Source organism: Octopus sinensis, linkage group LG12, assembly GCF_006345805.1.
Source record: "Octopus sinensis linkage group LG12, ASM634580v1, whole genome shotgun sequence".
Taxonomy (NCBI): domain Eukaryota; kingdom Metazoa; phylum Mollusca; class Cephalopoda; order Octopoda; family Octopodidae; genus Octopus; species Octopus sinensis.
This window is the reverse complement of record NC_043008.1, coordinates 56,167,911-56,186,597: the sequence shown is the minus strand read 5'-3', so window position 1 is coordinate 56,186,597 and position 18,687 is coordinate 56,167,911. Positions and strand designations below refer to the sequence as shown.

General features: G+C 37.0%; 1 protein-coding gene across 20 annotated transcripts in view; it reads right to left on the bottom strand.

Moving 5' to 3' along the window:
- LOC115218076 (unconventional myosin-IXAa) overlaps positions 1 to 18,687 on the bottom strand; it is a 446,542-nt gene that overhangs the window by 84,242 nt on the left and 343,613 nt on the right. For 13 of the 20 annotated variants that reach the window (XM_036507998.1, XM_036508006.1, XM_036507996.1 and 10 more), the window contains 2 exons: positions 11,313 to 11,373; positions 7,324 to 7,602 (listed from right to left, as the gene is read on the bottom strand). In XM_036507998.1, coding sequence (XP_036363891.1) covers positions 7,324 to 7,602; positions 11,313 to 11,373 — 340 coding nt within the window. The remainder of the gene's footprint in view (positions 1 to 7,323; positions 7,603 to 11,312; positions 11,374 to 18,687) is intronic. The other 7 variants (XM_036508007.1, XM_036508010.1, XM_036508011.1 and 4 more) reach the window with 1 other exon arrangement.

The window sequence follows — 18,687 nt, the reverse complement described above, 5'->3', positions numbered from 1 at the left end:
ATGTCTGATGAGTCGCCTATACTGCTAAGCACTTTATAGGTGCATAGCCAATGGTCACTCTATGACCGGCCACGACTTTTAACTTCCAAAAATATATATTACTGATCCAGAGCTTTAGAGTGCTATCTGTGTGTATATATATATATCTGTATAACTGTATTATATATATCTGTGTGTGTGTATGTATGTATATATATATATATATATAATATATATATATATATATATATATATATGTATATATATATCTGTGTGTGTATATACATATATATACGTTTTCATACATGGGTGTGTTGTATTTATGCTTGTGAGTATATATATATATATATGTATATTTGTATGTGTCTGTGTGTAGGTATACGTTTGTATATATACACACACATACATCTTTACAAATATACACATATCATGTTAGATATTCAGTAAAAAAAAAGAGTATTAGAAAAAAGAAGAACAACAAAGAAAATAACATCAAACATAGAGGTCAGTGGGAGCATCACAAACTGAGGTGTTGTTGAAAGGAAGAATGTGCAAACAAAATGCAAGGTGCAGAGACGATGGTGCATCACATGTTCTCGGTGTGAAAGAACACAATGGAAGAATGAAAAGGAATACAGGAAACCAAACCAAACCAAACCAAAGGAATATCACAGATCTTCTACAGAGTCTCAACAGACACACAGACAGACCAAAAAAAAAATAATAATCAGATTTTTCAATGCAATGGATGAAGAACATAATCAGGGAGTAAGAAGGAAAAATACACAAAAAGAAAAAAAAAAATTTGGCAGCATCCGATCTCAGTGAATTTTTAGAAATATTTCATTCTATAATAACAAAGAAAAAAAAGACAACCATGCATTATATAAGAAATAATATAAATAATAATAATAATAGTAATAATAATAAAAATGATTTTGATCATTATCAGTATTACCATTATTATTATTATCATTATTATTATTATTATTATTATTATTATTATTATTATTATTGACATATGGCAACATAGTTAATGTGTTACGTGGCACGGATTTCAATGACTCGTGGGCATGACTATTAAATCAACTTGTGTCTTTAGATGACTTAAATTTTTTTTTTTGTTTTAATCTTTGGATTAAAAGATTCTGAATTGTCCAAATCAAAACAATAACAAAAAAACAAAAAAAAAAATACAGAAATAAATAACTTAATGACAAATGATCCTAGAAAAAAATGCACAAAAAATGAAAAACAAAACAGGTGAATGATAAGGTAAAAAAAAATAATAATGAAACACAAAAAACACAAACAACAAATAATATATCTGAAATATTGTGATCCTTATAAATAAATTCTATGTTTTACACATACAGACACACTCACACACACACAGTTGTTACTGCTGCCATAGTTGTGCCTGAGGTCAGCTTAAATACGCTGACCAGTGGTGATCAAAGGTATTTCAGTCATTACTAACTAACTCTTTCCACCCCACCCCACCCCCTTTTATTGATATTATTTAGGCATAGTGCATCTAAAACCACATTATCCAATGTATCTGTCCTTTTTAAGATGGTAAAGTGTGACCTGTGGAGGTGTGTGGCTTAGTGGTTAGAGTGTTGAACTCATGATCTTAAGGTTGCGGTTTCGATTCCTGGACCGGGCGATGCATTGTGTTCTTGAGCAAAACACTTCATTTCACGTTGCTCCAGTCCACTCAGCTGGCAAAAATGAGTAATCCTGCAACAGACCGGCGTCCTGTCCAGGTGGGGAATTTCTATGCCACTGAAACCGGTCCTTATGAGCCTGGCATGGCTCAAGAAGGAACATTTATTTTTTTAATTTTAAAGTGTGACTTGAGAAAAGATTTGACTGCTATTTCTAACAAGTCAACCACCCACACAGAAGCTCCAACATTGGTTTGTTTTCCAGCTACTTTAATCGGGCAAGTCAAACAATGACCCTTGCTTCATCAATGTCAGAAACAGTTAAATATTTTGCCGCTTTAGTAAAACTGAAACATCTCCGTCCAGAGTTATCGTTGCACTGTCAACATCAGACTAGACTCACTCCTCACTGCATTGTCCATATTCTACTTTTAATTAGTTTTCATAAAAAACTTGAGGAGTTATTTCCTCTGCTTTGTAAGATTGGAATTCTTCGTTAATCCAATGATTCCTTTTCCTCATTACAGCTGTAATTATGATTAATTAAAATATCTTGATTCACTACATTAACTATACTATTACTGACCATAACTGTTTGGTCTGTCTCACAGAGCATGTATCTCCATATACATCCCTGAGTCCATATTATACATGGTACTAACTAAAGTAACTAGAAAATAGGTGTATATTATATAAGGTACCATATAAATTTGGAAATGGGTGTGTATTGCATAAAATACCAACCAAAGTAAGCAGTAGGAATCTCTTAGTGCATATATGCAGCACCAACTAGAAGAATTCAATATCAATATAACCAACAAAAATCTTCAGTGGAATGTTAATGCTGGTTGTGAAGAATAAAAGCTGAGTAAAAACCAGAACACAGGGAATGTAATGGTTGTCTGTGTTTGTAAAACATTATTTAGTAAAGTTTACAATTCTGGAAGAGAATGTATAAGGTAGAATGACAAGGGTCCTTGTTTTGAGCAAAGTCCTTTGTCAGAGAGAATGAACAGGTATCCTAGTAAAAAATGGGGATTATTTAGACTCCACTTTCTCTGATTACTAAAATAGCAGTTTAAATGTTTCTTTTATATGTAGAAGCTGTCTCCATTGACTTATGTCTCTATAGAAAACCTTATGAAAACTATCATCATCGTTTAACGTCCGCTTTCCATGCTAGCATGGGTTGGACGAATGACTGAGGACTGGCGAACCAGATGGCTGCACCAGGCTTCAATCTTGATCTGGCAGAGTTTCTACAGCTGGATGCCCTTCCTAACGCCAACCACTCCGAGAGTGTAGTGGGTGCTTTTATGTGCCACTAATGCATTCTGAAAACCTGTACATGTGAAGTATGCTGTAAATATAACTGTTCTACATTATTATTGTATAATAGTCTCCCATAATTATCATAGGAGGCATTTTCCTTGTGTGCAGCTAGGAACTATAGTAAAAAGGTAAAATCTATACTTCATGTCAACAAGGGAGCCTCTACATGGTCACTTGACATGCTAAAAATAATACCAAATCTCTATAAAATCACACCCTGCCATCTTAAAAATGGAAGGAATATATAATGGACAATGTAGTTCTCAATACATATAATCATCATCTTCATCAATTAACATCCATGTTCCATTCGATTTGATAGAATCTGGAGGTTCAAGGACTGTTTTCTATGGCAGTGTCTCTACTTTGGCAAGGTTTCTATAACTGGAGGCCTTTCTTAATGCCAACTACTTTACAACATGAACTGGGGCAAAAAAAGCACCTAGTATATGCTGTAAATATTAATGAAAGACAAAAAGATGGGATGATTATAGCTGGAATGCCTATGATCATGTCAGTTCAATCAGGGTTGACCTAGAGCCAGTCTAAATGATAACAAATATTAAATCTTAAATAAACTTTTGTATAAATATGTTGCCATTGAAAATAGAAAAACAAGTAGTTAAAAAAATATATAATCTAGAGAAAATCACAAAACAACAAACATACAAATTTAATAGTAAACATTTTTTAAAAAGTTAATACAAAAATATACTGTTTTTAAAAAAAAAATCAAAATTAATACATCATGCTAAAAAACAATAAATTCTGACAAAATATTTTGCATTGGACAAAAAATCAAAATGGCACAACATAGGTGGAATCATGTTCAGGCAAAAACAAGACATAACAGAGGTCATTCAGGTCATTTGGGGTCATCCAGGTCATGCAGGGGACGGAACAATAAAAACAGCATTTTACATAATCATGGCTGGGGTAGGGGAAATTTTGTGAGGTGGGAAGGATGATCCAGTGACTAACTTGCAGGGTGGGAGAAACCAATAATCAAGGCTTTGTAGAGAGAACAGGATAAAGGTACAGGGAGACAAGGGAGACAGGAGAGAAAATGAGAAAGGGACAAAAATGTGAAGGTGTAGAAAATGTGTGTGATATAGTAATAAATAACCCATGCAGGTACTAGTGTGGCATTATTGCTTGAAATCTTGGAATGTAGGTGACTGAAACTAGGGCAGTAATGATGATGACGATGATGATGATGATGATGAGGGTAGATGATGATAATGACAGTGATGATGAGAATCATGATGATGAGAATCATGATGATGATCATGATGACAATGATGATGGCAGCAATGGAGGTGGTGATGGTGGTGATGATGGTGGTGATGATGGTGATGGTGATGGCAGTGATGATATAATGGCACTGACACCAATGATGGTGGCGGTGATGATGATGATGACTGATGATGACAATGATGATGAAGGAGATGATGGTGACAATGAAGATGTAATGGCACTGATGCCAATGACGGTGGTGGTGGTGATTGATGATGATGATCAGGATGGTGATGGCTGTGACAATGATGATGTAACAGTACCAACACCAATGATAGTGGTGGTGATGATGATGATGATAATGACAATGATGGCTAAGATGACGGAATTGATGGAATGATGATGATGATGATGATGATGATGATGATATGGAGAAAGAGAAAGGGGCACTCAGTATACATTATGGTGCAACTCTCGACATCATACATCTCAACGTTCCCATCATGGGACAACATAAAAACAGATACACACACACACACACACAAAGACAAATAGACCCTTTAGGTGACTGCACACCATGTAAAAATAGCAGCCAAATCTCTTTCAAAACATACATGCTATTATTTTAACAGGGGCACAAAAACTCTGGTTGATGTGTTCTTAGATGTACCATGCCAGTATGCCAGAATAAAAGACAGGCAGAATTGGAACACCTTTGACCATACTTCTGGTCAATCAGGGTTGGCATAAGCCTAAACAAAAACAACAACAACACGGCCATTAAAAGACAAAATCAGAGAAAAAAAAACTGGAATGAAACTCATTGGAAACACACTCAGCGTTCCGACTAATTAATTACAGTAACAAGAGAGAAAAGAGGGACAGAGAAAGAGAGAGGGAGGAGGAAGAGACAGGCAGACAAAGGGAGTGTGCTGTGCATCGTATTTCTTTAATTTGTTTCAGTTATTGGACAGTGGCCATGCTGGAGCACTGCTTTGACGAGTTTTAGTTGAACATATTCAACACCAGGACTTATTTTGAAGTTTGATACCTATTTTGAAGTTTGGTAGGTGTGGCTGTGTGGTAAGTAGCTTGCTTATGAACCACATGGTTCCAGGTTCAGTCCCACTGCATGGCACCTTGGGCAAGTGTCTTCTACTATAGCCTCGGGCTGACCAAAGACTTGTGAGTAGATTTGGTAGACGGAAATGGAAAGAAGCCTGTCGTATGTATGTATGTATATATATATATATATATATATATATGTATATGTATGTGTGTGTTTGTGTGTCTGTGTTTGTTCCCCCAACATCACTTGACAACCGATGCTGGTGTGTTTACATCCCCGTAACTTAGTGGTTCGGCAAAAGAGACCGATAGAATAAGTACTAGGCTTACAAAGAATACAAGTCCTGGGGATGATTTGCTTGACTAAAGGCAGTGGCTTGTATAGCATTCTTTGGCGAGCTGGCTGAGTCGTTAGCATGCCAGGTGAAATGTTCAGCAGTATTTCGTCTGCCTTTATGTTCTGAGTTCAAATTCCACCAAGGCCAACTTTGCCTTTCATCCTTTTGAGGGTCGATTAAATAAGTACCAGTTAAGCACTGGGATCGATGTAATCAACTTAATCCCTTTGTCTGTCCTTGTTTGTCCCTTTTATGTTTAGTCCCTTGTGGGTAATAAAAAAATAAATATCAACTATTTTTTATATATCAATTGACTCTAAGACTTGTATGTAGTTAGGTCTGTGGGAGAGGAGATAGTGATGCCCCAGAGCATGAAGGAAAGATCCTAAGTGGAAGCTGTCGACTGGCATCTACCAAGCAACCAGCTGAACAGCCAACTAACCAGTCGAGAAACCAACCATACAAGCAACAAATCATCCAAGCAACCAAGTGTACAATGAACCAAACAACTGAGCAATCAACTAATTAATCAGCCAACCATATGAGCAACCAATCAACGAAGCAGCCAACCAACTGAGCAACCAAGCAACCAAGCAGCCAAGCTACAAATGAGCAATCAAGCAACGACTGAGCAACTGAGCAACCAAGCAACCAACTGAGCAACCAGCCAGCCAGCCAACTGTGCAATCAACTAACTTAGCAACCAACTCATCAACCAATCATATGAACAACTGATCAACCAAGCAACCAACAGAACAACCAAGCAACCACATGAGCAACCATTCAACCATGAGCAACCATTCAACCAAGCAACTAACCAACTGAGCAGCCAGCTGAACAATCAAACAACCAAGCAATCAACCAACTGAGCAGTCAACCTATCAACCAACCAACCAACCAAAACATTTGACAATAGAGAAAACAAAGACAATATGGTGACAGCCTACTTGTTCCAAGATGTTATCATGGACAATGACAACAACAACAACACTGACAACAAGCCAATGATGGGACAACAAGCCAATGATGGCTTGATCCTAGAAGAGGCAATCAAATTCCCTCAAATCACATCCATGCTGTCTTTGAAGTGAGACACATTGGATAGTGCATGTCCTGGGCAGCCTGCACATACAATCAAGGACGGGACAGTCATGGCTGGAATGCCTTTGATCACAGATCGGATCAATCGAAGCTAATCTCAGACAAAACAACGACAAGAACACTGACAACAACAACAACAACAACAGCAATAACAACAACAACAACAGTGATAACAACTTGACAACAACGCCAACAACATTCGTTCGTTCTTCCAGCTCATACAAGCTCACCATAATGTAGCGAACAACAAGGACGTGAAATTATTATTTTTTTTTTTGTTTTTAGTATGTTACCATGATGTGCGAAGCTGGTGAAGGTGATGAAGGCGGCGTGGATGACGGTGACGTGGGTGTGGGTGAGGAGTGGAGGTGTCGAAAAACGAGCGGAGTCGTGGTAGAAGTCGGGAGCTTGGCAGCAGCAGCGGAAGGTATCATGGACAATGATGTAGAGGTAACAGTAGCAGTAATAGTAGTAGTGGTAGTAGTAGTAGTAGTGAATGTGGTGGTAGCAGTAGTAGTAGCAGCAGCAGTAGCAGCAGCAGGATCTATGACAAGCAAGTCAGGGCAACAGCGGTGGCAGCAGCTGGCATTCCCCCTTACCAAATCTGACAAGGACTCCTGTCTTGCTAGTGGTGCCTGCGGCTTATTCTTCGTCTTGTTCAAGACCTCTCCTCCTCCTCCTCCACCACCGCCTACTCCTCCTCCTCCTCCTCCACTACGTACTCCGCCGGCTCCTTCTCTGGAGATGCCGCCAACGCCAACACCACCTGACGACGAAGGGCCCAGCTTCTGCTTCAGCAATCCCTTCGCTTTTCCGTTGTTAGTCTGTGGTATCTCAGCAGAACGCGACTTGGTCACTTTATGCCTTCCGTCTAACCACTGGCAGATAGACAAAGTGAAACCATAGAGGAATGGGGCGGGAAAACATTACTTTCAGTAAAACAAATCTTGTGGGTTACAATCACAACAGTTTTAGTTTTTTTTTTTTATTATCGTTATTCATAAATGACGACCAATCATAACTGAGAAATTCATTTAATAAAAACACCATTCACATTTTAATCAAATACCATTGTAATTAGCAGTGTGTAATTAATTCAACAAGCAAAAACATGAAGCAGTCAACATGTATTAACTTCTTACAGGAACTTTGGCAGTCATTCCATAAGTTTTACTTTTTAACAGGAATTTTAGCATCTTTAGCTTTCTTACAAGAACTTTAACAATCTTTCCACAATTTTTGCCTTCTTACTGAAACTTTAGCAGTTATTCTATGTCTTTATTCTTCATACAGAAATTTTAGCATTCGCTCCCATAAATTTGGTTTATTTTCCTATAATTTTATCAGGTAGTTACCCCACAGCTTTTGTCACCTTCCTATAAGTTTAGCAGTTGTCCCACAACATTTGCTACCTTCCAATAAGTTTAGCAGTTGTTCCTACAATTTTTGTTCTCTTATTATTAGTTTAGCAGTCATTCCCACAACTTTTGCTACCTTCTTATAAGTTTAGTGGTCTTTCCCACAACTTTTGTTCTCTTATAATGAGCTTAGCAGTCATTCCCACAAATTTTGTTCTCTTCTAATGAGCTTAGCATTCATTTCTACAACTTTTGTTCCCTTCTTGTAAGTTTATTCAGTCATTCCCACAACTTTTTCCTTCCTTCAGCAACATTAGCAGTCGTGAGATGGATTGGAACAGAAACAGATTAAATACAATTTCTAAAAGAATAATTTAAGCTTTACATTTTACATTTTAAATAAACAGTCATTTATGCTAGATCTTGATTATTAATTCTGAATATTTTAGTTTAAAAAGAAAAAAACAATAGTTAGCAAGAACATGTGTGAAACAAGAACAAAACAAACAATTGGTTAAAGAAATATAGAGCAATATTATATTTTTAGAGAAGGACAAGAAAACATTTAAGTAACAGCATATTATGGATTAAAAATGGATGAATAGATGGATGAATGGAAGGAGGGAGGGATGGAGTTTATCCACCAAACTGCGTTACACTATGATATAGTTTTACTGTTTTCCTGTTATTAAATATTGATGGTAAAATGGTAGAGACCCTTTTCGGTCCTGAATGACCATGGGATTGCACTTAGAAAGTTACCCTCCAAGGTACAAGTCTGGACAAGGTTCTTTATGGATGACGAGAAGTCACCCATGCATACCAGCCTCCCCTCAGGGAAAAAGCAAAGGCCAATACAGCTTGACCAGCAACGCATTTCTACAGATGAGTGAACTGGAACAAAGTGAAATAAAGTGTCTTGCTCAAGAACACAACACACGGCCCAGTCTGGAAATCAAACTCACTACCTCATGACTGTAAGCATGACATTCTAACCACTGAGCCATGTGCCTTCATTATCGATGTATAACACCCATATAACATTTGTCTCAAGAAATCCCCATTTCCCAATTCTAATTATTCTAAACTGAAAAGTAATTATCATTGCATGTATATTTAGAGTTTAAAAAACCCATTTGTTTAGAAAAAGCCAAAAGGTTGCCTTCAACAATTCCTATCCAAAATGGATTTTTTTAACCTAATGTTTTACATATGTGCTTCAAGATCCAGTGTTCCAAGAAAATAATAATTTTACATTCTCTCGAAAGTTCATAAAGTCATATGATGTCAATAATTATCATCATTATTATTATTATTTTTAAAACCAGATGGCTGCACCAGGCTCCAATCTGATCTGGCAGAGTTTCTACAGCTGGATGCCCTTCCTAACGCCAACCACTCTGAGAGTGTAGTGGGTGCTTTTATGTGCTACCGGCACGAGGGTCAGTCAAGTGGTACTGGCAACGGCCACACTCAAATGGTGTTTTTTACGTGCTGCCTGCACAGGAGCCAGTCCAGCGGCACTGGCAATGACCTCGCTCGAATGTAAAGAAATGTAGAGGTTTATGGTTATGATTAGTTGAAAGAGGTAAATAGAACCAAATCTGTGTTAGCATGTTAAACAACTCATGCTAATAACATTTTCAAATATTAAGATGATATCAAATGAGAGACAGAGAGAGAGAAAGAGGGAGGGAAAAACACAACCAAGCTTTGCTCAGATTTAATTGCAAAGTCGTTTTGGGTTAATGACTTCATAGTCTATAAAGTTAGTCAACAAATAATGCCATTACTTCATATGTGTGTGTGTGTGTGTGCACATATGTGTATGTGAGAGAGAGAGTGTGGTGTACTGAGTTCTGTTTCTCCTGTTTGTGCCACCAAACTTATGTGTATATATGTATATTTACCTATATCTATCTATCTATCCATTTGTGTATCTATCTATCCTGACAGTCAGGAAAACAGATACAAATATGCAGGAACACATGAACACTTTCTTACACACGTGCACATGCACACACAAACATAGATCTCCTGCAGTTTCTAGTAACCAAATTCCACTCACAAAGCACTGCTCAACCTCAGTAGAAGAACTTGGCTAAGGCACTGATTAGCTACTGATGATGTGAAAGGAAGCAGAAATCTAGATTTAGCAATTCTACTGCAGCTGTTGGACACTTTCCGTCCCCTACTGAATATCTCTGTGCTTGAGATGAATGCAGCAGTTTTGAAGCTTTCTACAGTATACCTACCTACAATAAGTAGGATATACAGAATGCTATTTTGAACCAATACTGCTTTTGCTGCTAATAATATATCACTAATAATAATTATATATATATATATTATATATATATATATATATATATATATATATATATATATATATAAGAATTTTTTTGCATAATGAGATAAAAAACCAAGGCTGTGTAGATATTAGAACATTTATCTATAAATGTTCTAATATCTACACAGTCTTGGTTTATATATATATATATATAATATATATATATATATATATATATATTGCTTATATGTAATTTTTGTTTTCAAGTCCCTTACCTTAAGCCCAGTAGAATAGTTTGCTTTCATTTTTGGTAGGTGGGGTGCAGTTAAAAATAAATACCCAACATTTAACGGAAAGAAGATGGTAAAAAGTTCAAATTCAGTTAAAGCATAAACGCTGAATTATTCCTTCTACACCACATCTTTACCCATTCAATCCAAAACACCAAAAGATAAAAAGAATAAAGTACCCTAAAAAGTTTACGTTTGTAGATGGAAAGCAGTAATAACAGAGGGTGAAATGAAATGAAATGAAATGAAATGAGAATGACATGAACAATAACAGAAACCAAAAATAGAAAAAAATAATGATAGGATAAAAAAAAATAACTATATTAATGACAGGAGAAACGTCAGGTATTGTGACCTATGAATGTTGGTCAAAGATGGGGCCTGAGTATGTAGTAGAGTGAAATGACCATCTGCAACAGATGGTCATTTCATTCTTATGAAACAAAACATCTCAAGTTTAAAAGAACTCCACCGAGGAAACCAATTCATAATGCTGATATATATATATATATATTATATATATATATATATATATATATATATATATAGATATATATATATATATATATATATATACAGAGAGAAAGACAGAGAGGGAGAGAGAGATGTAGAGAGACAGAGAGTACAGCTCCCCAGACCAAACTACTTACATCACAGTCATGGAGTGAAGATTCAGATTTCCGTTGGAACGCTTGAGCCATTTCTTGCACCCTTTGAAAAGGAAGAAGATAATAATAATGATAATAATAATTATAATAATGATAATAATAATGGTTTCAAATTTTGGCACAAGGCCAGCAATTTCAGGGGAAAAGGAGATAGTCAGTTACATCGACCAGAGAAAGATTAATGTTAAGGTAAGAACTTTAATAAGGAAGCAGATACAGTTTTCTCAGACTCAAAGTGCAAATCATATCTACTTACTCCACAGGTAATCAGGTTTAAACAGGAACATGGCAAAGAACTTACCAACATACTCTAGATTTGGCGTCTTGCAATGTTGATCATTCTACACAAATTTTAAAGAGTATGGAATGAGAGTTTACCACATTTGATGGCTTATAAGACAACGCACCGTTTTTGCACCCCCATAAATGCTTCATAAAATCATCATGGGTCCTTCCTACATGTGAAAAAGGACCTGCATTATGTGCTAAATCGAATATTTGTCTGATGTTGCTGGAAAGAGCTCAATGTGGGAACAGGCAAAGAGAAATGACCAATGAACCTAGTTATGGATTTCATTGGTCATTTGCAGGAAATATAAGGAAGAAGAGAACTGGTTCCTTTGCAGGTCTGAGTGGTCTAATGAGCTGAAACACAGACCTGGGAACACAAGTTTGTAAAAAGAACAACCCAAGTTCAAATCCCACTGGAGACAGGATTTTGGAAAGCAGCAGGAAGACACCTAGGAGTCATGACCTATATGGGCCCAGCTCCCATAGCCCTTTAGCATTCAGATTATTCTGTCAAATGTAATGCTTATTCATTCACACCGTTTTGAATTAATCCTGCATTTATCTCATAGCACTGAGATTTTGATGATGTAATTGCTTATTTTTAGAATGACATTGCAGTATAGGTGTGAGAGGTCAGATCTGGCATGTTTGAGCAATAAACCGATAGAATATTTGGGCCGGATATGGCCGGTTTAAATGCTAAAGGGTTAAAGTGTCAGGTATAAGGGCCAAAAAGGCGGCGAGCTGGCAGAAACATTAGCACGCCAGGTGAAATGCTTTGCAGTATTTCGTCTGCTGCTATGTTCTAAGTTCAAATTCCGCCAAGGTCAACTTTGTGTTTCATCCTTTCGGGGTCGATAAATTAAGTACCAGTTATGCACTGGGGTCAATGCAATTGACTTAATCCGTTTGTCAGTCCTTGTTTGTCCCCTCTGTTTTTAGCCCCTTGTGGGTAGTAAAGAAATAGGTATAAGGGCCGAAACACTTGTCGGATGGGAGTTCTTCCACTGAAGACCTCTCCTGCCGTGTGCTCCCTTTACAGTGAGTCTCTGTTGTTTTGTGCTTCGAAGCACCAAAAGCATTTTCTTCCTGATTATGTGCCGTTGAAATTGAAATGTATCTGATAAGCCCATGCATCATTTATGCCATCGAATATGGTAAATATCTCTACAGAGACAGAGAGGAAGTATAAGTGTTCTTCAGCAACTTCCAATGCTGAAAGAAATGTTTTATTTTATGCTTTGTCTTTTTTTTTGGAGGTGCAATGGCCCAGTGGTTAGGGCAACGGACTCACGGTCAGAGGACCACAGTTTCGATTCCCAGACTGGGCGTTGTGTGCATTTATTGAGCGAAAACACCTAAAAAGCTCCACGAGGCTCCAGCAGGGGGTGGTGGCGACCCCTGTTGTACTCTTTCACCACAACTTTCCCTCACTATCTCTTCCTGTTTCTTGAGAAACACTGTGATGGACTGGCATCCCGTCCAGCTGGGGAGCACACATACGCCACAGAAACTGGGAAACCAGGCCCACGAGCCTGGCTAGGCTTGAAAAGGGTGACATTTATCGTTTTTGTCTTTTTTTAGGGAGTTTATTTAGTATTAAAAATTCTTTTTTTTTTAAACCATTGTTATAGAGATGCTACTGCATTATCTACCACAATAGTCTGAGTAGAATTACTGGAAGAATTCAGCACAGTGGCATTCCAGATTATTTCAGAGGTATATGGTGAAAGAAAAGACATTGCTTAAAGTATGTAAAGTAAAAAATATACAGATATAATAACAATAATAATAATAATAATAATAATAATAATAATAATAATAATAATAATAATAATAGAAGAAGAAGAAGAATGCAAATCATAATGATATTACTAATCGCTACAATTCACAAAGTACCAAAAAACAAAAAAACTAAGCGAAAATACATGAGAAAATCATCACCAAATTAAATCATAATTAGCGATAATAAAAAATATGATTAATTAACATGCATTGTATGTTAAAGAAAAATTGTGTTGAAAAGAATAGGAGTAAATTTTTCGGATTGAGTACCCATCCACACAAAATCCTGATGTGTGTATATGGGGGGAGGGGAGTTACAGTGATGTGTGTCAAGGGTGGGGTATGTTCAGTGGAAGTTTGGGTGTCACTGATGGCGGTGGTGGTGGTGGTGGGGGTTACTAAAATCTAAGTTTGGTAGTTTACCCAACAAATATTGGACCCCTACCCTTCTCTCAAGAATAAATAAATGCGGGTTGTTGTAGTAGTAGTTGCTCAGCCCCAGCTTAGTCTAAATCAGTCGTGGGCAAATTGCGGCCCACGGGCCACGGACCTGAGGGACTTTCTGAATGGCACACCTAACAAAAAGTTACCTAAAATCTTTTAGTATGCAGCCTGTCTGATGATGAGCCATATCTCACATAGCCTGCATCTTAGAAAAGACTGCACGTGCATGGTCTAAACTGAACAGACACACAAAATGCATTACAACCATGGCCATCCTATCATTTTCTTACCTTATTCTATATCTATGAAGATTACATTATTCAATATCTTTCTTTCTTTCTTTTACTTGTTTCAGTCATTTGACTGCGGCCATGCTGGAGCACCGCCTTTAGTCGAGCAAATTGACCCCGGGACTTATTCTTTGTAAGCCCAGTACTTATTCTATCAGTCTCTTTTGCCGAACCGCTAAGTAATGGGGACGTAAACACACCAGCATCGGTTGTCAAGCGATGCTAGGGAGACAAACACAGACACACAAACACACACATACATATATATACATATATATGACAGGCTTCTTTCAGTTTCCATCTACCAAATCCACTCACAAGGTATTGGTCGGCCATTCTTTTTAGCCATTCTTTATAGCCATTTTTTTTTTTTTTGATAGCCAGTAGCGAGACCTGAGTATGTAGTAGAGTGAAATAACCATCTGCAACAGATGGTCATTTCATTCTTTTTATCTCTAGCAAATCAAGAGCAACAACAACATAAGCCATTCCCCTGTGGTGAGTTTCATGTCATGATTCCATTTCTGACACCAGATTTCACTTCACTCAATCCTAGTGAAACAGTGAGCCTTAAAGACAGCTACAACATAAATCTAGAATACTGAATACTTCTCATATAAATACGAGACATTTGTTAGTCTCAGGAAACAAGGCAACTAGAGTTGTACACCATCCATTCCTTTCTGAACCTTTATAAGATGATAGAGCTCGTCTACAAACCTGTTAATTCGTGGGGTAGGCTAGAAGGTACACAGTAAGGATTGATCTCTTTAAGAATAAATATTCTTCTATGTTTCAGGAGAATCAGACATTTTAGCAGCATTTGAAATAACAACAACCTTGTGGTCATCATCATCATCATTTTATTTTCTTTTTCTATGCTGGCATGAGACTGACAGTATAATAGGTGGCAAGCTGGCAGAAACGTTAGCACGCCAGGCGAAATGCTTAGCGGTATTTCGTCTGCCTTTATGTTCTGAGTTCAAATTCCGCCAAGGTCGACTTTGCCTTTCATCCTTTCGGGGTCAATTAAATAAGTACCAGCTATGTACTGGGGTCGATGTAATCAACTTAATACCTATGTCTGTCCTTGTTTGTCCCCTCTATGTTTAGCCCCTTGTGGGTAATAAAGAAATAAGTATAATAGGATCCAGTGAACTGTAGGGTTGCATAAAGCACTAATGTCAGCTTTGGCAGGGTTTCTGTGGCTGGATGTCCTTCCTGTTGCCAACTACTTTACAACGTATACGGACTGGGTGCTTTTTTTTCATGCCATCAGCAGTAGTAAAGTTACCAAATAAATATGCTTCCTTCAACTCTGTAGCAGAAATATGAAGAGACATCTGCTTTAAAGAGTTGTTGTTACTGCTGTCTGTTGTCTGAACCACAGATCAACACAGACTGAGCTGAGCTATTACAAAAGGTTTTCATCTACAAACATTCTTACATTCCTGTTTCTTTGTTTCTTTTATTCTCATTCAGGCTGTGTCTAAGTTTACACTATCTCATGTGTCCTTACTTTTCCTCGCAGGGTGTGATTTGGCATTTCTTGTTGGTTCACCACCAAAGGAATAAGGCAATCAGTGAGGTCAATGAAGTTAAGCAGCTACCACAAGGGATCAAAACTAGAGTGTAACCTTGACTCACCAGCAGATTACCTCTACTACAGTCTTCAAATTTGACATTCACTATTCTACTGCTTTATCACAACAGCAGTCAAATAGTTTTCCACCATTTGACTCTGTTATAGTGCAGTACTGAGTGAGATCAAAATCCTGTCGTAATCACAAGATTGTGGTTTCAATTCCCGGACCAGGTGGTGCATTGTGTTCTTGAGTAAAACATGTCACCTCTCATGTTGCTCTATGATCACTTTGACACCTGACAAGTGCTACACCATACACCTGTCCAGGTGATTTGATGAAGGGAGGGAGCTAATATACTGCAAAAAACATTTGGGCACTAGAAACATATCATTTGTGCAGTTTGTTCAACAAAACATTACAGAACTGTTTTCTTGGACAGGAGACAAGCATCATGTATATGTGTGTGAGTGGTGAGGTATGTATGGATATATGTATGTATACATATATGAATGTATAGATATATATGTATATATTTATGCATGTGTGTGTTGTTCACATGATAGGGGATAAATTGAGGAGTTCTATATGCTAATATATGTGGATGCTTCTTATAGTGTAAATGAAGCGGTGGTGTTAGCGGAGTAGGAATATCCGATGAAATATTAAAGATAACATCACATAACTGTTAAGTTTACATACATGGCCAACTGAAAATGCATAGAGCACAAGGAAATATTTGGAAGATCAAAGTCAAATAGAACAAGCTAAAATCTAGCCAGCAGTATAGGAGAAGAGAAGTGTTTGCATGAGCCATGTTAGTATGCTACATGAAAACCAGATGAGAATGAGGGAGAGAAGAGACAGAGAGAGAAGATGGGGAGAGAGAGAGGGAGGGGAAAAAGGAGAGATAGAAAGGTAGGAGGGAGAGTGGTAGAGAGAGGGAAGGGGGACAAAGGAGAGGGAGAGACAGGCAGAGAGACAGAGACAGACAGACAGACAGAGTCTTAAGTAAGAGTTTGAGGTTTTTTTGCTGAAAGATCATGAAGAGAAGAAAAGAAATTTGGTTAGAAAATTCTCTAAGAGCACCAAAGAAACAGTTTCAATCAGATCAAGAATGGTATGGAAGCAAGGCAAGAGCAGAAAGGTACAGATCTATCATTTGCCATTCTAGTTGAAGCTGAAAGAAACACAGAGAGACAGATAGACAGATAGATATTTGCACGGGAAGATGAATTCATGATAACTAATGTCTTTTAATTCTTCATTCATTTTTGGTTTCATAGTAGTTTATAGCCAGCCGAGTGACCAGTTCATGATGGGTTGTACCTATAACCCAACACACCTCAAAAACAATACAAACATGCAGCCAATTGTTACTCAACGGAAACTTTGGCAATGTATTTCAGTATATAAATATGACTTAGACATACATAAATTATACACTTTTACACTTTTATTTGTTTCAGTCACTTGACTGTGGCCATGCTGGAGCACCGCCTTTAGTCGACCAAATCGACCCCAGGACTTATTCTTTGTAAGCCTAGTACTTATTCTATCGAGCTCTTTTGCCGAACCGCTAAGTTACGGGGACGTAAACACACCAGCATCGGTTGTCAAGCGATGTTGGAGTGACAAAAAACAAACATATATATATATATATACATATATATGACAGGCTTCTTTCAGTTTCCATCTACCAAATCCACTCACAAAGCTTTGGTCGACCCGAGGCTATAGTAGAAGACACTCGCCCAAAGTGCCACGCAGTGGGACTGAACCCGGAACCACGTGGTTGGTAAACAAGCTACTTACCACACAGCCACTCCTACGCCTATTATATACTTTCATATACTTAATTAACTAAGCAATTAACTCTCTAGCATTTAAACCAATCGTATCTGGCTTAAATATTCTCCCTGTCTTATGTCAAGCAGACCAGGAACAGCTTCTCACTCATAACCTACAATGACATCATCGAATTCTCAAAGCTACAAGATAATGCATGATTAATTGAAAATAATGTGATTAGATAAACATAACATTTGATAGAGTAATTTGAATGCTAAAGGGTTAGATCTGATAATCTTTACGAGATGGATCATACTTAACATTGTGTAATTATCTCAATATTATATTTAATAATTAAAACGTTTGCAAAGAGAAATTAATTTAGTAAATTTAATGAAATCAAATTTATGATCCGAAGGGAAAAAGAAATCAAAAATGAAAATGAAAAATAATTATTTTCCCAAAACACTACAACTATTTTTAGCTGAATATAGTTTTTAAAGAACTAATTTAGTTTCAAATTTTATTATTAATAGAATCAAATATAAATGTTCTGTTTTGTATAATAACAATATATTACAGTAAGCCAATAATTCTTTACTACTCAAAACAGAAATTCTAAGATTTTTATATTCTATAAAGGCATCACCAAATGTATTGTTTTTGGCATTATTTTCTCTTAGTAATTTATTTCTGATTTATTATTTTGTGTTGTCCAAAAGTAGATGGTTTCATAATGTAACAAATTTGATAATGCATAGCTGGCCTGACGAGTAGCTGATAGTTTGACAACAGATTGTCAGAAAGGGGACAGGTGGCTTGACAATTGATGAATAGTATGTGAATGAGCAGATGATTTGACAAAGAACAAATGGACTGATAACAGATAGATAGTTTGACAACAGCTTGACAGTGGACAGTTAGTTTAATGACAGCTTAACAATGGACATATAATCTGACAAGAGACAGATACGATGATAATGGACAGATGATTTGACAACAGACATAAATTGACAAACATCAATAGACAAATAGATAGGTAATACATTGACAATGGACATATAATTTGACAAGAGACAGATAATTTGACAAAAGATAAGTAGTCTGACAACAGAAAATTGACACTGTACATATAATTTGACATGACACAAATAATTGACACTGGACATATAA